The sequence below is a fragment of the Homarus americanus genome, unplaced genomic scaffold (genome assembly GCF_018991925.1).
Source record: "Homarus americanus isolate GMGI-L3 unplaced genomic scaffold, GMGI_Hamer_2.0 scaffold39155, whole genome shotgun sequence".
NCBI lineage: Eukaryota > Metazoa > Arthropoda > Malacostraca > Decapoda > Nephropidae > Homarus > Homarus americanus.
In genome coordinates this window covers 16,793,492-16,819,472 of record NW_024737042.1, presented here as the reverse complement: position 1 = coordinate 16,819,472, position 25,981 = coordinate 16,793,492, and the positions used below count along the sequence as shown (strand labels likewise).

The 25,981-nt window shown below is 42.1% G+C and overlaps 1 protein-coding gene across 1 annotated transcript in view; it reads right to left on the bottom strand.

Annotated features, from left to right (window-relative positions):
• The window catches only part of LOC121872754 (major facilitator superfamily domain-containing protein 4A-like), a 173,721-nt gene that overhangs the window by 49,205 nt on the left and 98,535 nt on the right, over positions 1–25,981 (bottom strand). The window contains exon 5 of the mRNA XM_042375805.1: positions 11,257–11,452. Coding sequence (XP_042231739.1) covers positions 11,257–11,452 — 196 coding nt within the window. The remainder of the gene's footprint in view (positions 1–11,256; positions 11,453–25,981) is intronic.

The following is a 25,981-nucleotide window of genomic DNA, read 5'->3' as shown; positions in this document are numbered from 1 at the left end:
CAGGCCGACAAGTTCAAGGGTTCGTGGCAACACCCACGATCCAAACTCTGTCATATCATTGACTATGTCATTGTCAGAGAAAGAGATCACCGAAATGTCCTCATCACCCTAGCCATGCGTGGCTCAGACCATTGTGACACTGATCATCGGCTCGTCAGAGCCAAATTCTCACTACAGGTCCCCCCAAAACGGCGAAGGCAACAAGTCTCAAGAAGAAGTCTTAACACTAAGCGTCTGGAAGATCCAGTGGTAGCCCATGCTTTCGAACATGGGCTGCTAAACAACCCAACAACAAACAACCCAAATCCCAGTGCTGAATGGAGTATTCTGGATACTGTCAGGACAAAAACCTGCAGAGAGACCCTGGGCCAGATCGAAAGAATACATCAGGACTGGTTTGATGAAAATGACCCAGAAATCAACGTGCTGCTTTAACTGACTGGCAGAACAACCCTCAGTCTTGGATCAAAGCTGATGTCTTCCGCAAGAAGAAAGCGGTGGCCCAATGTGAACTTCGCAATCTAAAGAACGAATGGCTGAAAAATAAAGCATATGAAATGCAAAAACTTCCAGATCAGCACAAGATGTGCGATTTTTTCAATTCCACTAAAACATTTTATGGGCCAATCACTCATGGCGCAGCCCCCTCCGCTCATCCGATGGTAACTCCCTAATTAAAGACGAAGAAGGCATCCTTTAGTGCTGGAAAGAGCACTTCCAAAACACCGATGTGGATGTCCCCAGCATGTCCCGCAGCATCCAGAGCTGACCCACCTCAGCTATCCTTCATCCCTGGATGAGGTAGCTACTGTCATCAAACATATGAAAAATATCAAATCCTCAGGGCCTGATGGAATCCAAGCCGAGGTGTATAAAGCAGGAGGATCTCTGTTTACCAGCCGTCTCCACTGTCTCCTGGAGATATGTGGATAAAGGAGAAAATCCCCCAAGGGAGACCGGTCATGCAGACTGTGGCAACTACTGCGGGATCTCGCTGCTGTCCGTAGCTGGCAAGATTACCACCCGAGTGCTTCTAAACAGATTTCCTCATCCAGATTCTCAATGTGGCTTTAGACCATGACGTGGCACCACTGACATAATCTTTGCTGCCCTCCAGATACAGGAAAGGTGCAGAGAACATCATCGTGACTTGTACATGGCCTTCATCGACCTAACCAAGGACTTCGGCTTGGTCAACAGGGAAGCGTTTTGGCAGACTCTCAGCCGTTTTGGCTGCTCACCAAAATTCATCACCATTGTGAGGCAACTCCACGATAGCTTGAACGGCAGTGTCCTGTACAATGGCACCCAGTCTGAGTTCTTCCCCGTTCAAATGGGGTAAAACAAGGATGTGTACTGGCACTAACTCTCTTTTCCATTTTTTGGCTGCCTTCCTTGCTCGTGCCAGTGCCAATTTAGCCGGCGGGGTGGACATCCAGTACCGGATAAAGAGTCTTTTTAACATAAGACGACTCCAGGCACGAACAAAGGTGTCAGCAGCTTCCATCACTGAACTTCAGTACGCAGACGACCTCACCCTTGTCGTTCACACTGAACGCGACCTACAGGAGATCTTTAACACCTATGCAGATGCGTATGCACACTTCGGCCTTGAGGTGAATGTACATAAGACTCAAATTCTCTTTCAGTCTGCCCCTGGCTCAGCCACACCCCCACCATCCATCCAGCTTAACGGTACAACCCTCTCTAATGTTGACCATTTTCAGTATCTGGGCTCTCACCTGTCCACTACCACGGACATCGATGAAGAGATTCAACATTGGATTAGCTGTGCATCTCAAGCCTTTGGCAGACTCCGTACCCGTGTCTTCAGCTGTAGGGAGCTGAAATTATCTACAAAGTTGCACGTATATCGAGCAGTGGTCCTCCCCACCCTTCTATATGGCAGTGAGACATGGATCACATACAGGAGGCACGGAGGCACTTGAAAACTTTCACCAATGTAATCTACATCCCATCCTCCGAGTTCGCTGGGAAGACAAGAGAACGAATACCAGTATTCTCGCTGACACCAACTGTAGGAGCATCGAGGATACCATTATCAATGAACAATTACGCTGGACTGGCCATGTTATCTGCATGGACGACAGTAGACTGCCAAAGCAGCTACTTTACAGTCACCCTAACGAATAGTAAACGTAACACTGGCGGGCAACTGAAAAGGTATAAGGATAGTCTAAAGTCAAATCTGAAAAAGTGCTAATCGACCCCTTCACCTGGGTAATGATCACTCCACACCGTAATGCTTGGAGGAGCACCACACTTTAAGGTGTCAATACTTTTGAAATAGCCCGACTGCATACCGAGGCAGAGAAGCGCTAATGCCGGAAAGACGCTGACGCCGCCCCTCCCGCACTAGTTGTAACCTTCCACACGGGCAACATTTGTGGACGACCCTGCCGGTCCCGTATCGGCCTCTCGAGTCACCTCAGAGCTCACCAACGAAGGTGACATCCCTAATAACTCATATCATTGTACCATAGCTGGATGATCGTCATACTCGACTCCGAACGACAGCAAAGTAGTAGAGTAGTAGTAGTATTAGTAGTGTGTGTGTGTGTGTGTGTGTGTAAAACTCCCAAATTTTAATGTATCAGGAACACAATAGGGTCTCAAAGCTTCCACTTAAGAGTGCTGTCCATAAAACACATCAGTCACTTGTCAAACCTACTCAAAAATCTTAAGAACAATTAAATCTTCTGGAAGCCAGTGGAACATTTTTTTCAGCAAACTACTCAAACAAATGCAACTCCAATTCCACAGTGTCTCTTAAAATTTATTTTAGCTCGTGTGAGTGTTAGACCCTTGTGAGGAGAGTCTTTACACCAGATCACTCAACCCTCTTCTTGTTCCTCCCTCATTTTAATTCACCACACACTGCCACTGTACCAGTCTATCCCACTTTGCCCACACCAACCATAAAACTTTACTCCCTTTGCCACTATCAATTACTCCCCAATCCCCAGTTACAAACAATACTCACGCCTTTATCCTTCCTGACCATACATGGCAGGGTGACTTGGATCACACATACACACACACACACACACACACATCTATTTATTTGAGATATCAATATGGCCCTTAATTATCCCTTTCATTTGCCCTGCCATCTGCGTCAGGAAACAATAACTTTTCGCCTTTTGCATCCGCTCGTCCGTTCGGTTGAACTCGTTTGTTGAAACTCCATTATATCCACGCATGACCAAAGGAATGTCTTCATCAAGACAGAAAGAAGATACTTGTAATATTATTATTGGCAAATGGCAAATATCAAGGTCATGGGTCACTTGGTTAATGTCGTAATTGTCGTATAAACATTCTATAATTTGATCTGTTTCCAGCCACATTTACCAGGAACCTACAGTAAAACTACCATGACTGTATTAAGTGTCGTGATAGTATCCAGGATGCCTAAGGCATCTCAGGGTAGCAATATGAGGGTCTTCGAGAAACAAACATCGTCTATGAACTTTTCCATAAACGAGTCCAGGATGACGTCATGAGTGTGTTGTCCTTGTACTAGCGAACCGCGTGCGTATTGATAAGGAACTCAATATTAGATATACTGTACCTGCACATACCCAGCCTGTGATAGTGCGTCGCTCACAACATAACTAATGAACTAACTAACACAAGGAGCAACACGTGCTTTCAGTTTCCATTGACGTCAAACAGGCAAGAAGGACTCAAAGATAAAACCAATACAAAACTTATTTATGTTCTTCCTGGAATATATCATTAAATTATGTAAACAATATAAGCAGGGGAGTTTTTGCCACCTCACCATCCTCTCTGCAAACACATTAGTAATCCGTGACTCTTGTACTGTTGCATTAAGGAAATTACTATTGCTAGAATACAACACGTCAATATGCAATGGTTAGTGGTTAGGCTACTATACATCATATCTACACGAGAGTTACCCTTAAGCGTTAACCGTTAAGGCTGAACATGTTAATAAGTCTAAATGGTGTATTGTCTGGAGTCTTAGCCTTCAAGCAAATTCTTTTACTCTGGAGTATCATAATCGTAATCGTTATTAGTATTATAATTTGGTTATTTTTACTTCATTTTAGACCTCAAATTAATTACGTTGACAGCAAGCCAACTGGCACTCACTCGTTCACTTCAGCACTATACTCCGCCATACAAATTCAGTTCGTTGCTTTTCACAGATACAGAACTTAAGAACCGGCTACAGGAAGTACTGTACCATCCACGTATCGAGCAAAACCTCTTGAGCAACTATATACATACTGTATAATGCACCGTGAGTCATGTCACAAGGAAAAGATTTTAAAAATTTAATGAAGATCCCCAAATTTATGTGTGCACAAGACTCTTCGTGGAATATTGCTTAAATAAAACTTAGTTTTAATGAATAAGAAAGTGAGGCACTGACTATCCTCAAATACTGAACTCAAAATTCTATAGAAAAAAAGGCAAGAATTTAGTACGATGGTAAGGTCGAAAACATAGATATAACACCAGTATATTATTGGCTCTATTAATCAGTACGTAATTATATATTTATAAGAACATGTATAAAAACAGAGGATTTTAATACAACACATAAAAGGAATTTTGCTACACCGTTTAGTTTGTTGAACTCCAACGTTAGTAATCAGCCTATCCAAATATGCAAGTTTTGACTCTTGTTCAGTTAGTTTACGGGAGAATTTCACATTTCGACGTGTTGACTTAAAATACCAGACGAATTTTTCTACGTGTGAGTGGTCGCTGAGAAGAAAACTCTACGTATCTGCAGCAGATGACACCACCACCAGGCTGTTGTGTACACAACACCATAAAAAAAAAATCTAAGTTTCTTTTGTTAATTTCCAACAGCTTAAACTCTTTCTGTTTAATCCCAAATTATTATAATTCCTTTGCATTATCCTGTATATTAGTGACTTAAAGGTTCATGTTATTGATATGTTCATGTTGATATCTAACATTATCGTTGGATATCATCATAACTAACTCAGGTTTAGAATCTGTCTCCTTAGTTAATTTAAAAGAATAAGTGACTGTATACTTTGTTACTTGAACATGAAAGTAACAGTAGATGACATGACACTACATGTCTAATGGGAATATAAACTGTGTTAACTTTAGTGGTATTAGATTTAATATATACAGAATATATATATATATATATATATATATATATATATATATATATATATATATATATATATATATATATTATATATATATATATATATATATATATATATATATATATATATATATATATATATATACGCTTAATACTAACTGCCGAGGTCAACAGTACATCATAATCCTAGTATCACTGAATTTAAATGCACTTATTTATATGTATTACAATTTACAGATCATCTGATCGTGATTTTCACTTCATTCCACACAGAGGGCAGCACCGACGTTGGCTGCTGAAGAGTTGTGCTCAGCTCTTGTGTGGATTATTATGGTGTCCATTTGGCTTGTATGGTGCTCTGGCTGAGACCAATGGTGCAGGAGTGTTCAGTGACTACTCGTATAAAGTGTGGTGCCAATATTGAGTGTCAATGATCAATTGCGAGTGGGTCTGTCAAAATTACCCCCTGACTGTTTCCACCAGAGCTGGATACATATGTCCTTCTAGCTCGGACACTCATGGTCCTTATGGACAGAAGATCTAAGGTGAAAATGGCTCCTCCTCACCAGTCAGTGTGAGAGTCCCGACTTGGTTGACATTCCTGCCCAGATACTAGCTAACCACTGCTGACTGCCTCGCTCACTAGTTACTCCTGGACCAGACCCTGCTGGGCGACAGTCACTGACAATACTGTGAGTATATCCGTGTGTTGGAGCTGTGCTTGTGTGTTGTAGGCGTTAATAGTGTATGGGGTGGCAGATGTCTGCAGGTTCCGCGCTTCCCTGATACATGGCCCAACCTCATCAGACTCCTCCCTCACGCGCCCGCCATTAGAACTCTCTCCTTTTGATAATCCACCTATGTGGTCACCACAGTGCGAAATTGCTTTTACGACGATCTTTTCTATAATATGCAAATCTTTTATGAACAAATCGTCGTACGACCCCCGATAAACAGACCTCCCTCTCTCTATGGTAGCGTATACATTACTGACCCAGAAGTTGTCCAGCACTATGCTTCTGCTAACTAAAGATCTAAAGCCAAATACCTTTTTTCCATTTCATATGACCGTGCGACCTACGAGTGTAAGAAGCTGAAGGAAAACTTTAGACATGGATATTGGTAATCCCTTCTACCAAGCATTAAAGTGGTATTTGAGAAAATAAACGCTGTCACTTCCTCGCAACGCCACTCATCCTCCCACCTTGTTCTTCACAGCACAGATGAAAGAGCCCAAACATGGCCAGGCAGAGAATATCCACTGAACTAACTTCCCAATGTGTCCAAGACCTTCTCAGTAATCACTGTCGCTTCGCAATCATTCCGGAACTTCAAGTCTATAATGACAGATGAACTAGTCCTTCTTTCAAGTAAAATCACAGCCCCGGGGATAATAAAAAAACTTACGTCAAATCCACATTTTTTCTTCACAATCCTAGACTCTGTAACTGCGAAGAAGGTTCTCTACCTGGACCACTAGCGCTGTTGCACCTATCCCTAAAACAAAGAAATCTACCGTCCAATGTCACTTGCGGTTTGCCTCTGCCGAATCCTAGAGTAGACCATACCGGCTCGACTCTTTGAGTTCATCGCCCTTCTTTTCCCCCGTTCATATAGCTTCTCCTAGCTCGTAGTACACCTCAATAGTGTGTTAAACTCCGGAAACATTTCATCTGGATTCTTATTCAGCTTTCACTGATCTTAAAGCAACATTCGATATATACCACCGAGGCGTCATGCTACCTGAATTATAGCCATGGTCAGTGTGCTGATGAAACCCAACCCATCATCCTTCCTCATGACACTCCGAGTCACTATACACATCATTCATTATCATGCCACCCTCAATACGCGCGCAAGTTCCATTTACTAGAACTGCATCACCTTGCACCCTTCTCGTACTTTTTGATTACGTAAGTTGCTACCCTCTCACATCTGTCCACCCTAATATTACTTTCAATTCTTTATGAATAAGGTATACATCCTTCTCTTATTGCACATCTAAATTATACTTTTCCATCTTTCTTACTCACGGAGCACTAGACTACCTAGCGTTGTCGGTTGTCATAGTCATTCAAGGATTGGCATATGTACCCTTATTATCCATCACGAGGTGTATTTGTTTGCAAAGTGGTGTGATGGGGAAAACTGGTTTTATGATGGGAGGGAAGCTTACCGAGTTTAGTAAGAGCAGGACCACTAATTGTACAATGTGTAGGAAGCGGAGATTACTAAGTTTATATAGTAAGTTAATTTAGTGAGAGAAGTAGGATTGCTAAGTTTATTAAGTGAAAGAATTTGGGATACAGAGTTAATCTAATAATACAAGCAGGATTACTAAGTTTATTGGGAGCAGGAAGTGGGGATGACCACACTGATCTGAAAATACTCGTATTTCCGAGAACACCAGAACAAATTTATGTTCCAGAGACTTTCTAATAATCTCATGACGCTAACACCAGCAGCTGCTAAGTCAGGTCTCGAAAATGCTTATATCTTTATATAGATTGCTTCTGAAAGTATCTAGAAAATGTTAATGATGCAAAAAAAAACATGAATTTCCTGGGCGGGGTTCAGTGGATTTCTCAGTAGTCTAAAGAAGCTCTGTCCTCGCGACCACTCTGCCCTGGATACACTAAACTCAGTCTCTGCGACACCCAAGGGAAATCCATACCATATCACCTGTTGACTCGACATTTCTTCCGCGGTCTCTTTTGCTGCCGTGCAACTTGTGTACGTGTGGTGGGGGTGTAGCTAGATTGTATGTCTTCTGAACATTACAGAACGTAAACACACCTCAGGGTTATGCTGCCTTTTCTCAATTACGTTGTAATATTGTTTGATAAATTTGATGACTCTCAACACAACAAAATTACACACACAACTTTTAATGTTCAAATCATCATTAACTAGACCTACAAAACTCCGCCTCCAAATACAATCCATCATAAAATTAGTGAACTAACTTTCTAGTGTTCAATGTTGTATCCTAGAACTATAGCATAAGTAAAAATAGTTGGTTGCTGGCGTCAGAGAGAGAGAAAAACAAACCCTGTAGCTCTATTGTGTAAAAGTAATCGACATGAGACAGAACCACGTGAACAAGGTGTGGACCCAACGAGACGGAGAGTGCTATTTAAATATTGAGTCTTGTTGACTTGGGTAGTGGTAGCGGAAGCCGAGGCAGACCCTAAACAAAGACGTATCACTGGGGAGAAACTCTGAGCTAGGAGGGCGTTGTTGGAGGATCTAATGGGATAGAATGTTACTGGCGGGAAAAATCGAAGAGATGATGATTGGCTGGAACAATGATAGGAAGAAAGTGGTAAGCGTTAGGTTAGGTTAGGTTAAGTTAGGTTAGGTTAGGTTATGTTGGGGATTAAAGAACGAGAAACATAACTCTGGAAATGATGTTTTAGAGGGTGTTAATGGCTGGTCCTAGGATGAGGGTGTTAAAGGCTGCTCCTAGAATGAGGGTGTTAAGGTCTGGTTCTAGGATGAGGGAGTTAAGGTCTGGTTCTAGGATGAGGGAGTTAAGGTCTGGTTCTTGGATGAGGGTGCTAAGGGCTGGTCCTAGAATGAGGGTGTTAAGGGCTGGTCCTAGGATGAGGGTGTTAATGTAATTAGGGGGGATTTAGTGGTAGAAAGTATAGGAAGAATTTATGGTTGTAGGAATGTAAAGTGAGGAAGTTTGGTAGCGTGGCCGGTTAGTTATTTAACTGTAAATACGTTCAAGGGGGAAATCTTTCTAAACACCAATTCTAAGTACAGCTATTTATTATTCACTCCATGACACAGACACATTAATAGCACATTATATTTAAGTTACTAGACACTGACTCTCGGACATAAACATGAAATGAATACACTTCCCACCGTAAGTAACTCCCCCTTGGATCGCTCTGACAAAGACTCACGTGTGACTTAATGGAGGTCCTGCAGGTGCTGTTGAAGGGAGTGCTGGACTATGTCTGGTGTGGGAGACTCTGCTAGCTGGAGACGTGGTGCTGGGGAGGGAAGTCTCCCTCCCGACCTCGACTAATGACGAGCATGACTCTGTCTTCTGTCTTCAGTGATGTGACAGTAATGCCCCGTGGAAGGAGCTGCAGGGCCTTTGTATTGGAGGAGAGCCGGCAGATGACCTCTCCTAATTAACATTAAACTGGTTTGATCTGGACAGCTGTGTTTGCCCAGGTGCGTGGTCATGTCGCCGGTCGGTAATGCTTCCTAATTATTACCACCCGGGTGTGTCTTGGCTAGGTGTGGTTTCTTTAACACGGTCATAACGCCGGGTTAACTCAAATACCTTGTCCGTGACCTCTCCTTGGTCAGGTGTTACTGTCACTGTGGGGTGTGTCAACCTATGTCGATTACCACGTGTTTGTGCCCGACTAAAGTGAGGCTGACGAGTGGTGGAACTGAAGCAGTTGACCATAAATGTATTACTCGTGAACGATAAGGAGTTGATACAGGATTAAAGTCAACACAAAGGGTTGAACCCTTTACTGAACCTTTAATCGAGTTTAATTACCATTCATTACTTTCATCTGCCATCCTTCACGCTGCTAATGAGGTTTTAGAATTTATTTGATTACCGATAGGTAAGAAAATAAATGAAAGGGAGAGATCCTTTGTTTAATACATTTAGAATGACATCGTCTTACGTCTTGTAGCCTAATATTATTCACCCTTCACTACTCGGTTTCTGAATATGATCTTACTGGATATTAAATACCATGATAACTTCCAAGTTAATATCAGCAGAATAATCTCTATAGTAAAGCTGTAGATTTTGATTCTGGTTAATAATTGTCCCAGATTTCTACATAAGTGAACTGTGACAAAGTCCTGCGTTAAGACCTCCTGTTTGGATCTCTCACCCTTTCACTGGAGACAGAAGAGTGATTTCTAGATTTCAACTATTTAGAACATCTCAAACTGACGTCTAAAGACTACATTCCGGGAGCAAACCAAGACTAGCCCCTGCTTGTGATTGCTAGCAAATCGATTGTAAATTGGTTAAGGATTACAGGCTGCCTCGCAAGCCAACCCTGCACTATACAATTTAGAAAATTTGACTTGAGCTGTCACTTGCTGAGCATACCTGCTGACTTGAAGTGTTAAATGGTGGTCTAAACCTCCACCTTCTTTAATACAGACTTTTCTTGATTAATTGTGACTCCTATTCTGGTTTTAGATTCCTTGAAACGATGGTTCATTTGTCTAGGAGTGCATATCATAATGGGGCGGACTTATGCTAGTTACAAGGGTACTGTAAGCAACAATTTTTTACTGGCTGCCGTGCCAGCTCACCATCCACAGCTGTTGCCTGTCGATTCGAGACCACAGGTAACACTCGTTTTTTTTCACCACAAGGTTGACGCTGACCACTTTCAAGTTAGTTATTCTGTTATCAAATTTTCAGCCAATAGTCGCCGCATCAACTCATAATACGTATCCGTGCATACAGAATAGGAATGAAAAACCTTCACCCATCAGTTGTAATACTAGGCGAGTCGTAGGAGCCCGTTTCTGACCACTACACTGTGGGGGACACCAGTTGGGGAAAAAATAAACTTTACAATATAAATTATGGTGAGTGAAGAATGTGTAATGGATTTAATTTAAATATGACATCAGAATCACAACATTGGCAAGTAATGAGTTTCACGTGAAACTCTAAATTGTGAACAGTTCCTAAAAACTGATTGATACTCACCTGAAAGATCCCGGGGGACCAGGTTGAGTGACACTTACCTGTAGGTCTCTTAGAGGCTGGGTGACACTCACCTGAAGGTCTCTCAGAAGCTTGTTGACACTCACCTGAAGGTCTCTCAGAGGCTGGGTGACACTCACCTGAAGGTCTCTCAGAAGCAGGATGACACTTACCTGAAGGTCTCTCAGAAGCTGGGTGACACTTACCTGAAGGTCTCTCAGAAGCTGGGTGACACTCACCTGAAGATCTCTCAGAGGCTGGGTGACATTCACCTGAAGGTCTCTCAGAGGCTGGTGACACTCACCTGAGGGTCAGAGGCTGGGTGACATTCACCTGAAGGTCTCTCAGAGGCTGGTGACACTCACCTGAGGGCCAGAGGCTGGGTGACACTCACCTGAAGGAAGGGCGCGACGTTCATGCCGTAGAGCTGTATCATGGAGATGTTGGCCACGGTGTCAATGGTGCCCATGAAAAAGCCCATCAGAGCCAGGACGGCGGCGAGCCAGCCCAGCACCGTACAGAAGGGGATGATGGCCAGCGTCAGGGACAACATCGCAGTGGATAGCAGCAGCACCACGTGGTTGCCGAGTCTGGAGGGTTGGGGGAGAGGGGAAGAGTTCTTAATGTTGAGAGTGAGGTTGATAGGGAGGAAGAGTGGTGTAGTGGGCGTCAGAACGATGGTTGATAGGGAGGAAGAGTGGTGTAGTGGGAGTCAGAGCGATGGTTGATAGGGAGGAAGAAAGGAATGGTGAGAATAAGGGTGATGGTTGATAGAAGTGTTGGTGTTAGTGACTGTGTTGGGTGAAATGAGGGACGGAGCAGTATGACGTGGACAGAGTAGAAACAGGAATTGTGTTGTGTTAATAAAAGTCACAAAGCACTCGCCATCATGAAAAAGTCGGGACATATTTTAAAGCGTATACCAACTTTTCGTATAATGCCAAGTAGGGTTCAGTTATCTCTATGTCAGTACTTGTAATTTCTGATACAGTTTGTTGAATTTGTGGATGTACAAAGGGAATGTAAGTAATACATAAGTGGTTCAGTGTGGTGTTAGGGGGGGGGGGGGTTAGGGTTTTGTGGAGAAGCACCGTTATTACCCTAAGATGCAGCTTCCAGTTGGATTGTGAGTAGTACTAATTTTCCATCTACACCTTCGGGAATATAAGGCGATATTGCACTAAAACAATGGAGAGGGAAAGGAGCTAAGGCCGCATATTGACTAACACTCTTACTTCAGTGGAAACATCTACGTAGACTAGTCAATGTGGACTGATGTCTCGCATACGTGAGGAATTCTGAAACCAGTTTGACTTGGTGTCGTGTGTGAGACTACTTCAGGTAGACAGTTTCAATGGTTACTCTGGCGCCGATGTGATGTAGGGTGCTACCAACTCTGACAGCAACGGATGTGATTCCAGGATTTGTTTTTATTTTATTTTTTTTTACAGGTGGACGGGCAAAGAAACTGTTGACACACCATGTGGTCTCGGACTAGGTTAACCATCTACGATATCTCTGATTCTAGCCTTTTAAACCAGTGTGATCCTCTGTTGAGCCTGATGGGTTACAATCCAATAACTCTTTACTCCTCAGACTCTTGAATATTTCAAAATTCAATGTTCAGGATGTTCACGGGGTGAACACTTTTACTGGTTGCTCTAGAACTGCGCAAATATTTCTCTGAGAGGACGAAAACTGTATCGTCCTTAGGATAAATCTTCATCATTGGTAATTATGCAAATTGTTCCAATCTAGTTTCCTACTTCAGTCTTTTTACCGAGTCGTATCCTGACTTTTATGTTTTCTGGGAGAAACTGCTTGTTCTTCCCCGACGTGAGTTGTTGGTTGAAGGAGGAACCTGATAAACATTGTTGACAATAGAAAACGAGTTGGCAATTCTGATAACAGACGAAGCAAGAAACTCTCCCATCCCAATACTGGCTCAGTGGCACAGTGAGAAAGAAGTTGAAAATTAGTGATAAATTGTACTAAGCCATGATGATATTTTGAGGAGCAAAGTTAATCCGGCCTACATACTTACAGGATGTATAGTAGAGCCTTGGAGATAGTTGCTTTAACTTTTGCCAGGGAGCCTACACTACCCAGCACCCCTGTGTGTCTATGAAGGGTGACATCTCTATTAAGGGGGCGCTCTTATCTACAGCCTTATTTAGTAAGCCCTAACTTTCTGATAATTTGTTGCCACTTCTCGTCACGAAGGGTCGGAAAAAGCAGTGGTAAAGTTGGGAGAAAAAAGTTAAGCAGATGATGGCAACTATAGCTTCATCCTGTAAGCAACGCTATTGTGTAGTGAGTTTCACCGCTGCCTCACAACAGCATCAAACAGATGTAAGAGCAGTTGGATGATTGTTCATCGTTCTAAAGAAAATATTTATCACTTGCCCGATGACACGTGGATGGGTGACAGTGAGGACGGACCTTGGGGAAGATGGGCACCTCGATGGCTAAGAAATACAGTAGGGGGGAGCAACATGGACACACATTATAACTCATCTCCCTCCATAGCATTTACAACACCTTAGCTCAATTATAGTAGTTTAATACTTGATCCATGTTAAGTCTCAGGAATGCCGCCCCTTGCGCCTGGCCCCTCGTCTTCTCCATATCCCCTTTAACTACTGTATTACCGGGGATGTGAGAGAGACTGCTGGGCTTAAGCACGGCACTATCAACAACCCCAGGCCACATATGAAGATGTTTGGATCGTACCACCTGTGCAAAACTGAGAAACAACAACACTTCCAGCCGCCCTAACGCACTGTTCTCATTGAAATTCTTACACCCACCTACCCGCCTAAACGATGAACTATGCATAGTCTTTACTTTCTATATAAGAGCTCTTGAAGACATGCATAAGTTCCAGACTGAAAAAAAAAATCATCAAACAGGTTATATCTAACGAAGAGTCTCACAACGCTGCCTCTGGGAGGGCTAGAAGTGCAATTATTATGACTCAGCCTGATGGCAACAAACTAAAGCAGGGAGTCAGAATCAACACCTGTACGTCTACCCAATAAACTGAACTATATGCCACAGTCTCTGCTTTCGAGCTTACCGAGGTCACTACCACAGTCTGTCTCATAATCAGGGATCCCCTGCCCTCATTACTTGCTCCTAACTCAGGGTGCCACGTACAGTAGACAGACACAGACATGTGCGCCTTTCTCATGACGGTCTTCGAGAACCTGACAGGAGTGGATGCCCTAATTAAACTTGATTCTAAGAAATGATCTGCTGAATAAGATCTCGGAGTGTCTAACTCTAATAGAACTAACGTATGAATTCAATGCAAGCAGACAAGTTCAAACGAGCACTAGTTAAGTTACTGTCCACTATGATGAAATGTATCAAATCAAAGACGTTTATGAAGTAAAAACAAGATCAGCAGACCACAAGATGTTGTCACTGCAAAATTATGGCTAGGATATAAGTAACTCTGGCAGTATGACCCTCATGTAGCCAAGAATGAAATAAAATGTGGTGTGGACAGATACCTGTATGTGGCCACACACTAGAACACGGTATTATAGATTGTCAGATGGTAGGTGTCCAAACACACACTGCATGTACTTTAATGGCACTGAACCTTACTGTTGATAGCAAGATAGCTGAGATCTTGACACTGTATCCACATTTTGTACCAAGTAGGTATGACAATCACTCTTCAACGACTTTAACATTATACTGTATACCGTTGACTTCAGTTACATCATTACTCCGCCTCTTGAGCATGGCACAAATAAATTAATTTACAAATTCTACTTATGTTCGAGTGAAAAATTTTGGGGCTGTTCAAAGCAGGCAGGAACTGTTTCTTCCACTATCTCAGACAAAGTTTGTGTGCATTTTTCTGTGCCAGTGAGAACCAAATGTGGAGCTTGGAAACTGATCCATAAAATGTCCTAAGTAACTGAATTCACCATCAGCACAATGTTGCATGTCAATAAGGTCAAGTTGGACACGATCCAAAAAATCATTCTGCACAATAGATCGTAGTGGTGGCGGTTGACGGTGGGTTGGCTGAGCTAGCATACAGAGCATCTTTTGCAAAGTTCTTGCACATATTCTCTCGTTACTCCAAAATAATTGCGTTGCAAGAACTGAAGTATTTTGTTTATATCCCTTGTGTTTAAATTCAGTACAGTGTACAACCAGCCAGCATGAACGACACGTCAGAGTAGAATCACCGCCAGTCTTTTTTTTTCCGCTGTTTGGAATCACTAAAGTGTCATGTAGTCCAAAACTGAGAAGGATTTAAACTACATACAATTATTTTCTACAGATCCATTGGTTAGTATGGTTACACAGCGCAATCGATAGATTGCACCAATAAATGTCACCTATCGTTGCGCAGACTAAGTATCCATTGGTTGGATAGCGCGATTAATCGATCGCGCAAATCGATCTATCGGGTGTAATATTTATATATTAAGTATATTTGTACCATCGAGTGCTACAATATGGAGAGATACTACACTGGCATCCTTCCCTCAGCAGGGCCACTTCTAGTTTGGGTGTCCAGTAGGTAAATATGGTAAGGTAGACTCGACCACCGGGACCTGATTAAAATCCTTAGACCTATGCTCTTTAACTCCTCTATGCCTACGGCTCACCGGGTGAATATGGGATGCACAGTGAAGTAGCTGCTGCCAGCAGCAAAATCTAAAGAAAACAAGGTCAGTATCCCCGCCACACCACCTCCATAACACGAAACCCTTTCCAAGGATTAATAGCGTAATTTCTTTCTGTGTTTAAGAACTCCACTAATGTTCACAGAAAACTTATCATAGTCTCCGTTTTTATTGCCTCTCGTTCTATATAATTATGTGAAGACCTCGAAGCTCCTTCACCTGCATCCTGGATATACTGAATATATCCAATTAACTCCTCAAGAATTACCAACGTGGTATGTGTCAGGTGTTGGCCTATGAAGCTACACCACACTGTCACCGTGACTGTCGGATGTGTGAGATGGGCCAAGAAAATATGAGACACTCTTCTGTGAAAGTTTTCTCGGCCAGAAATGTAATGGTGTTAATCTACAATCGCTGAATTTTTATAATGGAGAAATCTGATCCTCACTTCGCGATAGCTTCAGAGAGTCTATCGCTGAGACAGCTTTTTATGCATCTGCCTAAAGGAGAAAACGAGAATCTCTCTCCACTGCGTCTGCTTTGCTGGGATTCCTTACTGCTGTGTAGGTTGTTTTACTGCCTGTAGGTTTGTTACTTAGCTGTGACTGCTGCTACCTCTAGTCGTTTCGTTTTACTGAAGCTCCTGTTGTGTTATCCTACTTAACACTGGTGTCTGAAGCGACCAAATCTTAGAACCCATGATGCACCACCGTGTTACACCCATTTACTTAACAAGAAGCTTCAACCTGTCAACTTCCTCTGTTCTCATTATAACTTTCAGAGGTGAACATATAATAGACCCAGACTCAGTGCAGAACCACACCTCAGTTTCTCCTTGGTGTCTCCTGGCTATATTCATTTATTTAAGTCTTATACAGTGAATCACACCATTTTCTCCTCAACACCTTTTTTGTTCAACTTTTGGTAATTTACTTCAATTAAACAAAGATGTTTCCTTTGCATTGTGTTGTCAGCTGAAAGTGCCTCGATTCCCGTGGGCGTTAACGTCGCTTGTAAACAAGACTAATCAATACAGGAAGTTGGGAGGTACGGATAAACGGGCAGGCAAAGAGACAGAGGTAGAGAAAGAGTCAGAGCGAGGTGTAGGAAGGAACTAAAGCAGGAAATTTAAAGCTAAAAACTTGCCCAAATTAGAAGCACACAAGCTAAGACAGTAAAAGTCACCCGTGAGAACATATCAACAGGGAAGTGTCAGATCTTACAACCTTTCTTGTGACAGTTATGGCTGATGGGGGTCTGAGAGGACAGTCTGGTGGCAGGACTTCAGAAGTTCAGTAGAAACCGCTTAAGAAGCTCAGTAAACAGCATTTAAGAAGCTCAGTAAAACAGCATTTAAAAAGCTCAGTAAAAGGCTGAGAGTTATTGGCAGTTATATAATGGCTAAGATGTAACGCCGGGAACTTGGAAATTCTATCTATCCCATTAAAAGCAACTTGGTATTCTTCCTCTTTCTGAAGAGATAAAAACTACAACGCGTCGTAATGTGAACTCCTCTTCAAAATTGTCTGAAGGAGATAAAGGAGAGTTTCTTCTGTACTTCCAAGTGTTCTTTCACCTACTCTCTTCCTTCTTTTTATCAATGATTTACTTCACACTACGACAAATTCTATCCATTCTTACGCTGATGATTCTACTCTTCACTCTTCTTCACATTTGTCCCTCCCCCCTAATTCGCAAACTAGATCTGTTTCTAGAGCTGATATCGTTTCATCTATCAATGCGGATCTGTGCAGCATCTCCGAATGGGGGGGGTAGAAACTTGGTTAAGTTCAATAGTAATAAAACACAGTATTTATCAATTACACTTTCCAAAATAGAAGATCCCCACCAATCACATAACAGGACACAATCATTCTGCCTAATTCTAAATAAGATATGCTAGGATTCACCATTTCCTCTAATATGTCATGGAAGCCACACATCCACAACATTGCTAAAACTGTCCCCCAAAAGCTGGGAATGATTTACTGATGCAGTAGCTACCTCACTCATGAGCAGTTGCTTCAAGTTTATAAGGGATTCATTCGTCCTAACTTGGAGTACTGCTCTCATATCTGGGGTGGCTCTTCTTCTGTCTGACTCTTAGATAGGGTGGAATCAAAGGCATTTCGTCTTATTAACTCTCCTCCTTTAGTTGATAATCACTCTTCCCCTTCTCTTCGCCGTAATATTGCTTCACTCTCTCTCTTTTACAGGTACTTTAACGGGCAATGTTCGATGGATTTGTCTCACACCAAAAAGCTGGTTTTCCGGCATTTTCGTGGTGTAGATTAATTTGGTATATTTCCCTTTTATTTTTTTTTATTTTTACTCTTATTTTTCGCCCCCCAGCCCCGTTGTGGGTCGATGACCTGTGACCGGGTGGGCTATTCCAAGGCCACCTAGAAAAGAAGGCCTGGGTGTGAGTTTGATGACGTCACTTGGGAATGGCGGCGACCTCGCTCGCTCGCTCTTTCTCTCTGAGTCATATTTATATAAACTATGGTTTATGGCTGTAACATTCTTTATATATTGATGAAGGAATTATTTGGACTAAATATAGCACAGTAGTCTACTTTCTGATTCATAATTATACATGCAATCAACACTGAATTAGCTATAAAGAAAACATCAATGTATTCTATAAATAATTCATATTCACCTTATTACCATTACAGTATAATTACCAAAACTGTTAATGCCTAGTACAGTCAATCAAGTTATTCTGCTACATCGAATCATTTTCATATGTGTAAATTTATTTAGTAATGTATTGTTTATAACATTGTTTTCATAATTTGATTTGCAATTGAGGCAATGCAAATCAAATACATAGATCAACCTCTGGTCTCGTTTACATAATCAAATAGACTGCATGTAAGGGCAACATCTTTCCTGACTGTACATACCGACCTACATAAGCTTTAGGGAAAATGATGTGACAACATGTTCATTACACAGAATAAGTAATATACAGTACTATTAATACATTGCTACTAACATTTTATTTAAATTTGTTAAATCAGTTATCAATTTAATGGAAGCCTTTTTAAGGGTGATTATAGTACATATACTGCAGCAACTTATATTAAGTAGAATTTGTATTTACTTCAGTACCAATGGGGAAACATTAAAATGGACATAGACTACTCCAGGGTACTAAATTAAAATACTACTACTCCATTTCTGAACACAACATAACATAATGATTTTCATCTGTGAATGTAGTATACAAGTTTCAATTAGGATACAATAATCATATTTTAATAATTGATTATTACTCTTTAAATGTTTGATTATGATTATTACTATAATCTTATTTTTATTAGATTTTTGATAATATAATTTTCTGAAAAAATATTATGATTTGATTATGATTACATAATCATTACCATCATTTGATTAATAATCATAATCAACCTCATGTGTGGTGCATATATGGTATAAACTACACGTGTTCATACTCAATGAAAACAAATTCTAGTACTTACTCAAACCCGTGTAATATCTTTGAAACCATTTATATACGTTTGGAATTTGATATATTATATACAAATCTATCTGATACATCACTGTTTGTGAGCTACCGAAAGCTAAGAGTGGCATAACAACGAAAAACATATGCTGAATTATATTCATCATTTAACGACTCTAAACTAATGAAATCAGATCAATGATCACCTCTATCCTTACTACACAAGAAGGTTAACATGTCTAAGTCTTACCTTTGATGAAATCCAGTCCAGAAAAAGAGAAATGAGAATAAAAGCAGACCGATAAATTCCTCCACTCTCTCACAACATGTTTAAGCGACTGGCGCTGTCGGCCTTCAGTAGTGACGTCATCATCAGATTTGCGCTGGAGACCGAGACCTTCTCTTCTAAGTGGCCTTGGCTAGTCCCCGTAAAATTAAAAATAACGCCTAACACACAGCTCGGCTAGGCTCTTATCAGACAGTACAGACTCACCAGGTATCTCGCCTATAAATAACCTTTGCCCCATCCTTCTTTCTCCCTTACCCATTCTAATGTAAAGCGTATTCAAACTTTTTATAATCTTTATTAATCCTTATGAAACACTTACCTACTCTTTTGAAACACTTATCCATTCTTTTATAAACTCCCAGTAACCTTCACCCATGGCACTCCCAGTAACCTTCACCCATGGTACTCCCAGTAACATTCACCCGTGGCACTCCCAGTAACATTCACCCATGGTACTCCCAGTAACATTCACCCGTGGCACTCCCAGTAACCTTCACCCGTGGTACTCCCAGTAACATTCACCCGTGGCACTCCCAGTAACATTCACCCGTGGCACTCCCAGTAACCTTCGCCCGTGGTACTCCAGTAACCTTCACCCGTGGTACTCCAGTAACCTTCACCCGTGGTACTCCCAGTAGCATTCACCCGTGACACTCCAGTAACATTCAGTGGCACCAGTAACCTTCACCGTGGTACTCCAGTAACATTCACCCGTGGGACTCCCAGTAACTTCACCGTGGTACTCCCAGTAGCATTCACCGTACTCCCAGTAACCTTCACCCGTGCTCCGTAACCTTCACCGGTGGCACTCCCAGTAACATTCACCCGTGGCACTCCAGTAACCTTTACCCGGTACTCCAGCAACCTTCATGCGTGGTACTCCCAGTAACATTGCCCGTGGCACTCCCAGTAACCTTCACCCGTGGTACTCCCAGTAACCTTCACCCTTGTACTCAGTAACATTCACCGTGGCACTCCCAGTAACATTCACCGTAGCACTCCCGTAACATTCACCCCTGCACTCCCAGTAACATTCACCGTGGCACTCAGTAACATTCACCGTGGTACTCCCAGTAACATTCACCCGTGGCACTCCCAGTAACCTTCACCCGTGGTACCCCAGTAACATTCCCCCGTGGCACCCCAGTAACCTTCACCCGTGGTACTCCCAGTAACCTTCACCCGTGGTACTCCCAGTAACATTCACCCGTGGCACTCCCAGTAACATTCACTCGTACTTCCAGTAACATTCAAACGTGGCACTCCCAGTAACATCCACCGTGGCACTCCCAGTACATTCACCCGTAGCACTCCCAGTAACCTTCACCAGCGGCACTCCCAGTAACCTTCACCCGTGGCACTCCCAGAACATTCACCCGTGGCACTCCCAGTAACATTCACCCGTGGCACTCCAGCAACATCCACCTGTGCACTCCCAGTAACATCCACCCGTGGCACTCCCAGTAACATCCACCCGTGCACTCCCAGTAACCTTCACCGTGGTACTCCCAGTAACATTCACCCGTAGCACTCCCAGTAACCTTCCCCGTGATACTCCCAGTAACATTCACCTGCACCCCAGTAACTCTTCACCTGTGGCACTCCAGTAGCATTCACCCGTGGCACTCCCAGTAACCTTCACCCGTAACACTCCCAGTAACATTCACCCATGGTACTCCCAGCAACCTTCACCCGTGGCACTCCCAGTAACCTTCACCCGTGGCACTCCCAGTAACATTCACCCGTGGCACTCCCAGTAACCTTCACCCGTAGCACTCCCAGTAACCTTCACCCGTAACACTCCCAGTAACATTCACCGTGGTACTCCCAGTAACCTTCACCCGTGGCACTCTCAGTAACATTCACCAGTGGTACCCAGTAACATTCACCCGTGGCACTCCCAGATACATTCACCGTGGCACTCCCAGTATCATTCACCCGTGCACTCTCAGTAACATTCACCCGTGCACTCCCAGTAACCTTCACCGTGGTATTCCCAATAACCTTCACCTGTGGCACTCCAGTAACATTCACCGTGTCTCCCAGTAACATTCACCAGCACTCCCAGATACATTCACCGTGGCACTCCCAGTATCATTCACCGTACCAGTAACATTCACCGTGGCACTCCCAGTAACATTCACCCGTGGCACTCCCAGTAACCTTCACCCGCGGCACTCCCAGTAACCTTCACCCGTGGCACTCCCAGTAACCTTCACCCGTGGCACTCCCAGTAACATTCACCCGTGGTACCTCCAGTAACCTTCACCCGCGAACTCCCAGTAGCATTCAACCGTGGCACTCTCAGTAACATTCACCGTGGCACTCCCAGTAACATCCACCCGTGGTACTCCAGTAACCTCACCCGTGGCACTCCCAGTAACATTCACCCGTGGCACTCCCAGTAACATCCACCCGTGGTACTCCTAGTAACCTTCAACCGTGGCACTCCCAGTAACATTCACCCGTGGTACTTCCAGTAACCTTCACCGTGGTACCCAGTAGCATTCACCGTGACACTCCCAGTAACATTCACCCGTGGCACTCCCAGTAACCTTCACCCGTGGTACTCCCAGTAACATTCACCCGTGGCACTCCCAGTAACATTCATCCGTGGTACTCCCGGTAACCTTCACCCGTGGTACTCCCAATAACCTTCACCCGCGGCACTCCCAGTAACATTCACCCGTGGCACTCCCAGTAACATTCACCCGTGGCCCTCCCAGTAACATTCACCCGTGGCCCTCCCAGTAACATTCACCCGTGGTACTCCCGGTAATTTACTCATCCTGGGATTAAAATGTTTGTTCCTTGAGAGAATATATCTGAGCTGCCTCCATCTAAATTAGGTTAGGTTAGGCTTACGTTACGTTACGTTAAGTTGGTTACGTTATGTTAGGTTAGGTTAGGTTAGGTTAGGGTAGGTTAGGTTAGGCTAGAGTATTTTTATTTTTCTAAACGGTCTCATTCTAGGTATTTTCAAGTCATTTGGGGATCAACTTTATCAAATTTCTTTCTACTTTTTCTTCATATTTGCTCGTCAGAATTGAGCTTATGGTTTAAACTTATTCGGTATTAAAGTCATCTTAGTGAACTATTAAATTCTCCTGAGATATTCCTCTTATTCATTATTTAAATTACTTTCTCTTTTTTTAATTACCAACATTTCTGAGCATAAGCCATTCATGTCTTCGGTAAGTTTATTTAATATTGGAATTTGTATCCTTAAACCTCATTTGATTAAAGAATTATGTTCTTGATAGTATTGTAATTCCCACTGTGTTCTACAGACAAAACCTTAGGAGAACACGACTCTTTCTTCCTCAGTAAATACACTTTATAATAACATTGGCGAAAACTGCTTGACCTATTCTATACATAATTCAAAACCACCTGTGTTATGGTAGACTTGTGACAACGTTCTCATATATTCTTCAATTCTCCGAGTCCATTAAAACTAGAAACCAGGCCAGAGTTTTTTGCTAAATATAAACCCAACACAAGCGCTCTAGGTCTCAACTCCCACTGCTTTAATTTGGAATAAAACTTTAAACTTAATCCTTCCTCTTCAATTTCAACTCGCGCTTAACCCCTTTCACTGCGGGGACGCCACTTTTAATATTTTATTTGGATAACGCCAGACGATTTTATTCAGCACAGAGGGGAACCCGTACACAATGGGGTTAAGCCTGTATATAGTCTCACCATGTAGTCTTTTCCCTTCCCAATTGGATCTTAATTAACTTTATACACAGTTATTAATATCCACAAGCGGTTCATTGCCAAACAAAATCTGATTCTCAAGGGTTACTATTTGATGCTTTACTGGTATTTTTTTTTACTTCAGATGTTGAAACTCGATTTGAAGCTAGCTTTTTTTCGCGTTATGCTCCTCCACCTCTGCAATAATTGATACTAGTTCCATAAGTTGGCAACGTCACCGTTTATGTCACGGTGTCATAGTTTAATGAGAGAACGCGATTACTACAAGATCTAAGCTACAGTGGTAGATCATAACACAGAATAATTAAGAGAATCAATGTTGTGAATTCAGTTAAGTTTATAAAAGTAATATTATCTAGATATTCAGTTTCCTTACTTTGGTTTAATCACGCGCGCCCTGTAATCCACTTGAGTATGTTGGGAAGAAGATGAAGGGAAGATAGAACTGCCTGTATGGCTTATAGCGCTTATCTGTTCAGGTTTGTGTCTAAGGTCTTCATAGATTAATTCAAGTCATATTAGTTCATAAAAAGCGTTCAAAGTGACGTTATTATAACACTTGAGGTACAGTTGCGGAAATATGTTCTTTACCCCATGTGGTAACCCGTATCTCCAAACGGCAACGTAACAGAAGTTGTATCACTATTATGAATGAATGGGTATTGGTCATGTAATGAAGGACGTGATTGGTGGATAGGTTTGCTCCAGGTCATATAGGTTGGCCATTTGGAGACACAGGTTACCACAGAGGGTAAGGAACATATTCCCGCAACTGTACCAGATGATTACTTTATTGTGTTATGCTTTGCGTAATTAAGAAGTCAATGATACTTGATAAAATTGAACTTAAATCCCAGAGTTGAAAAGCACCACATTCTCCAACACACAGTAGATAAACAAATACAAAACAAAAATAACTCCATGTAGCTTCAAACTACAGCTACACATGTGAAGATGTTTGGACTAGACCATCTATACAAAGTTGAAACACAACAGCACTTCCTTCCACCCTGGCGGACAGTTCACTTCGATATCACAATACCAACATATAAACCACCAAAAAAATAATTTTACAGAGTATTTATCTCCAACACACTGCCAAAGTGAGAGCTCTTGAACACATACACGCCCTGCAGTCTGATGATAATATCACACAGACCATCTACACTGATGGATCTCTTAATACCGCCTGTGGGAGGGCTGGAAGTGCTATTGTTGTGACTCAACCTAACGGTACTACAATTGAAAAGGGAGTTAGAATCAACAACTGGGCATCCACTCTACAAACTTAATTAGTTCCATACTCATAGCTATCAAATTCGTTGAAACCACTGTCACTGACAGTCTCATCATAACTGACTCTCTATCCTCACTACTGGCACTTGACACCCTCAACTTAAGTTGTCACGCACTTGTCCCTGAAGCCAGACACAAATATGCGTACCTTGTTGACCGGGGTGTCAAGATCAAACTGTTGTGGATTCCCTCTCACATAGGCCTCATAAAACATGACAGAGTTGATGCCCTCGCCAAACTCGCGTCTAACAAAGGCACTGTTGAATACAATCTGGGTCTGTCAAAAAGAACCCTTAAAATTGTAATTAGAAAGGAAATTATTGATGAATTTGACGCAAGCAGACAAATGCAAACAGGCACTCGTCGATCCATAGTTTACCGAGATGAGATGTATCAAATGTAACATGTATATGGAGCAAATTACAAGATCACTAGATTACAAGATGTTGTAACTGCTAGACTAAGGTTAGGATATAAGTACCTTTGGCAGTATGTTCCTCAAGCAGATGTGAACAAGACTACATGTAAAGTGTGTGGCCATACATATGGCCACACACTTGAACACTACGTCCTCGACTGTGTGAAGATAGAACCTTTTAGGGACAGGTCCAAGCACACTGTGTGTGAAATGGCACAACACTTCATCTCTAATGGCAAGATAGCCGACATAACAAGATTGTATCCACTTTTTTGCACTTAGTAGCAATATCAGTTCCCTTGTATATAACCAAAAGCACCATGTGGTTGAATACCTCTCACGCAAATGTGAATAACAAATTGTGCGGCCAGATATATTGCCTCTGCTGTACTCACGCAGTTGCGAATAAGTTACCCTTATGTTTAGAACTAAACAAAGAATATATTTGAAATAGTGTGTAACATTCAATGTCATAATATCCTGACCACGGGGGTTAATTATTCTGATCCTTTGTAAACCCAACTCTGTAATCCTTTCGCGCTACCGCTCACAGGATGAATATGGGGTGCACAATAAACTAGCTGCTATAAGCGGCAAAACTCAAAATTCAAAAATAGCTGAGGTCGTGGGCGACTTTCAGTTGTTTAAATAGACAAGGTAGTATAGTTGTTCAGTTTATTTGCACACTTGTAACAATATGTGATGACGTAAGGAACAAACTATATTTCTGAGCTCCATTAACAAACAATTGATCTAGGTTAAGGTGTAAATACCACTATATTTTTTATATTCAATCTAGAAAAACTGGGTTTTTAAGAATACATTGATAAGATAAAAAGTATTACATTATATATATATATATATATATATATATATATATATATATATATATATATATATATATATATATATATATATATATATATATATATATATCGGTTGATTTTTTTGGGTCTTCCTGAATATGAACATCATGCACAAAGCTACAGCGAAAAGCAGGATATACTCGTACTTATAAAGATGAACTCAAAAGTGTTGGAGTGGCATTTGTGTTGGAGAAATAGTGTCTTAGATTACCGTGTGTGTTGGAGTAGCATGTGCTGGAGTACCGTGTGTTGGAGTACCGTATTGTTGGAGTACCGTGTGTGTGTTGGGAGTACTGTGTGTGTTTCGGAGTACCGTGTTTGTTGGAGTACCGTGTGTGGTGGAGTACCGTATTGTTGGAGTAACGTATTGTTGGAGTACCGTGTGTGTTTTGTA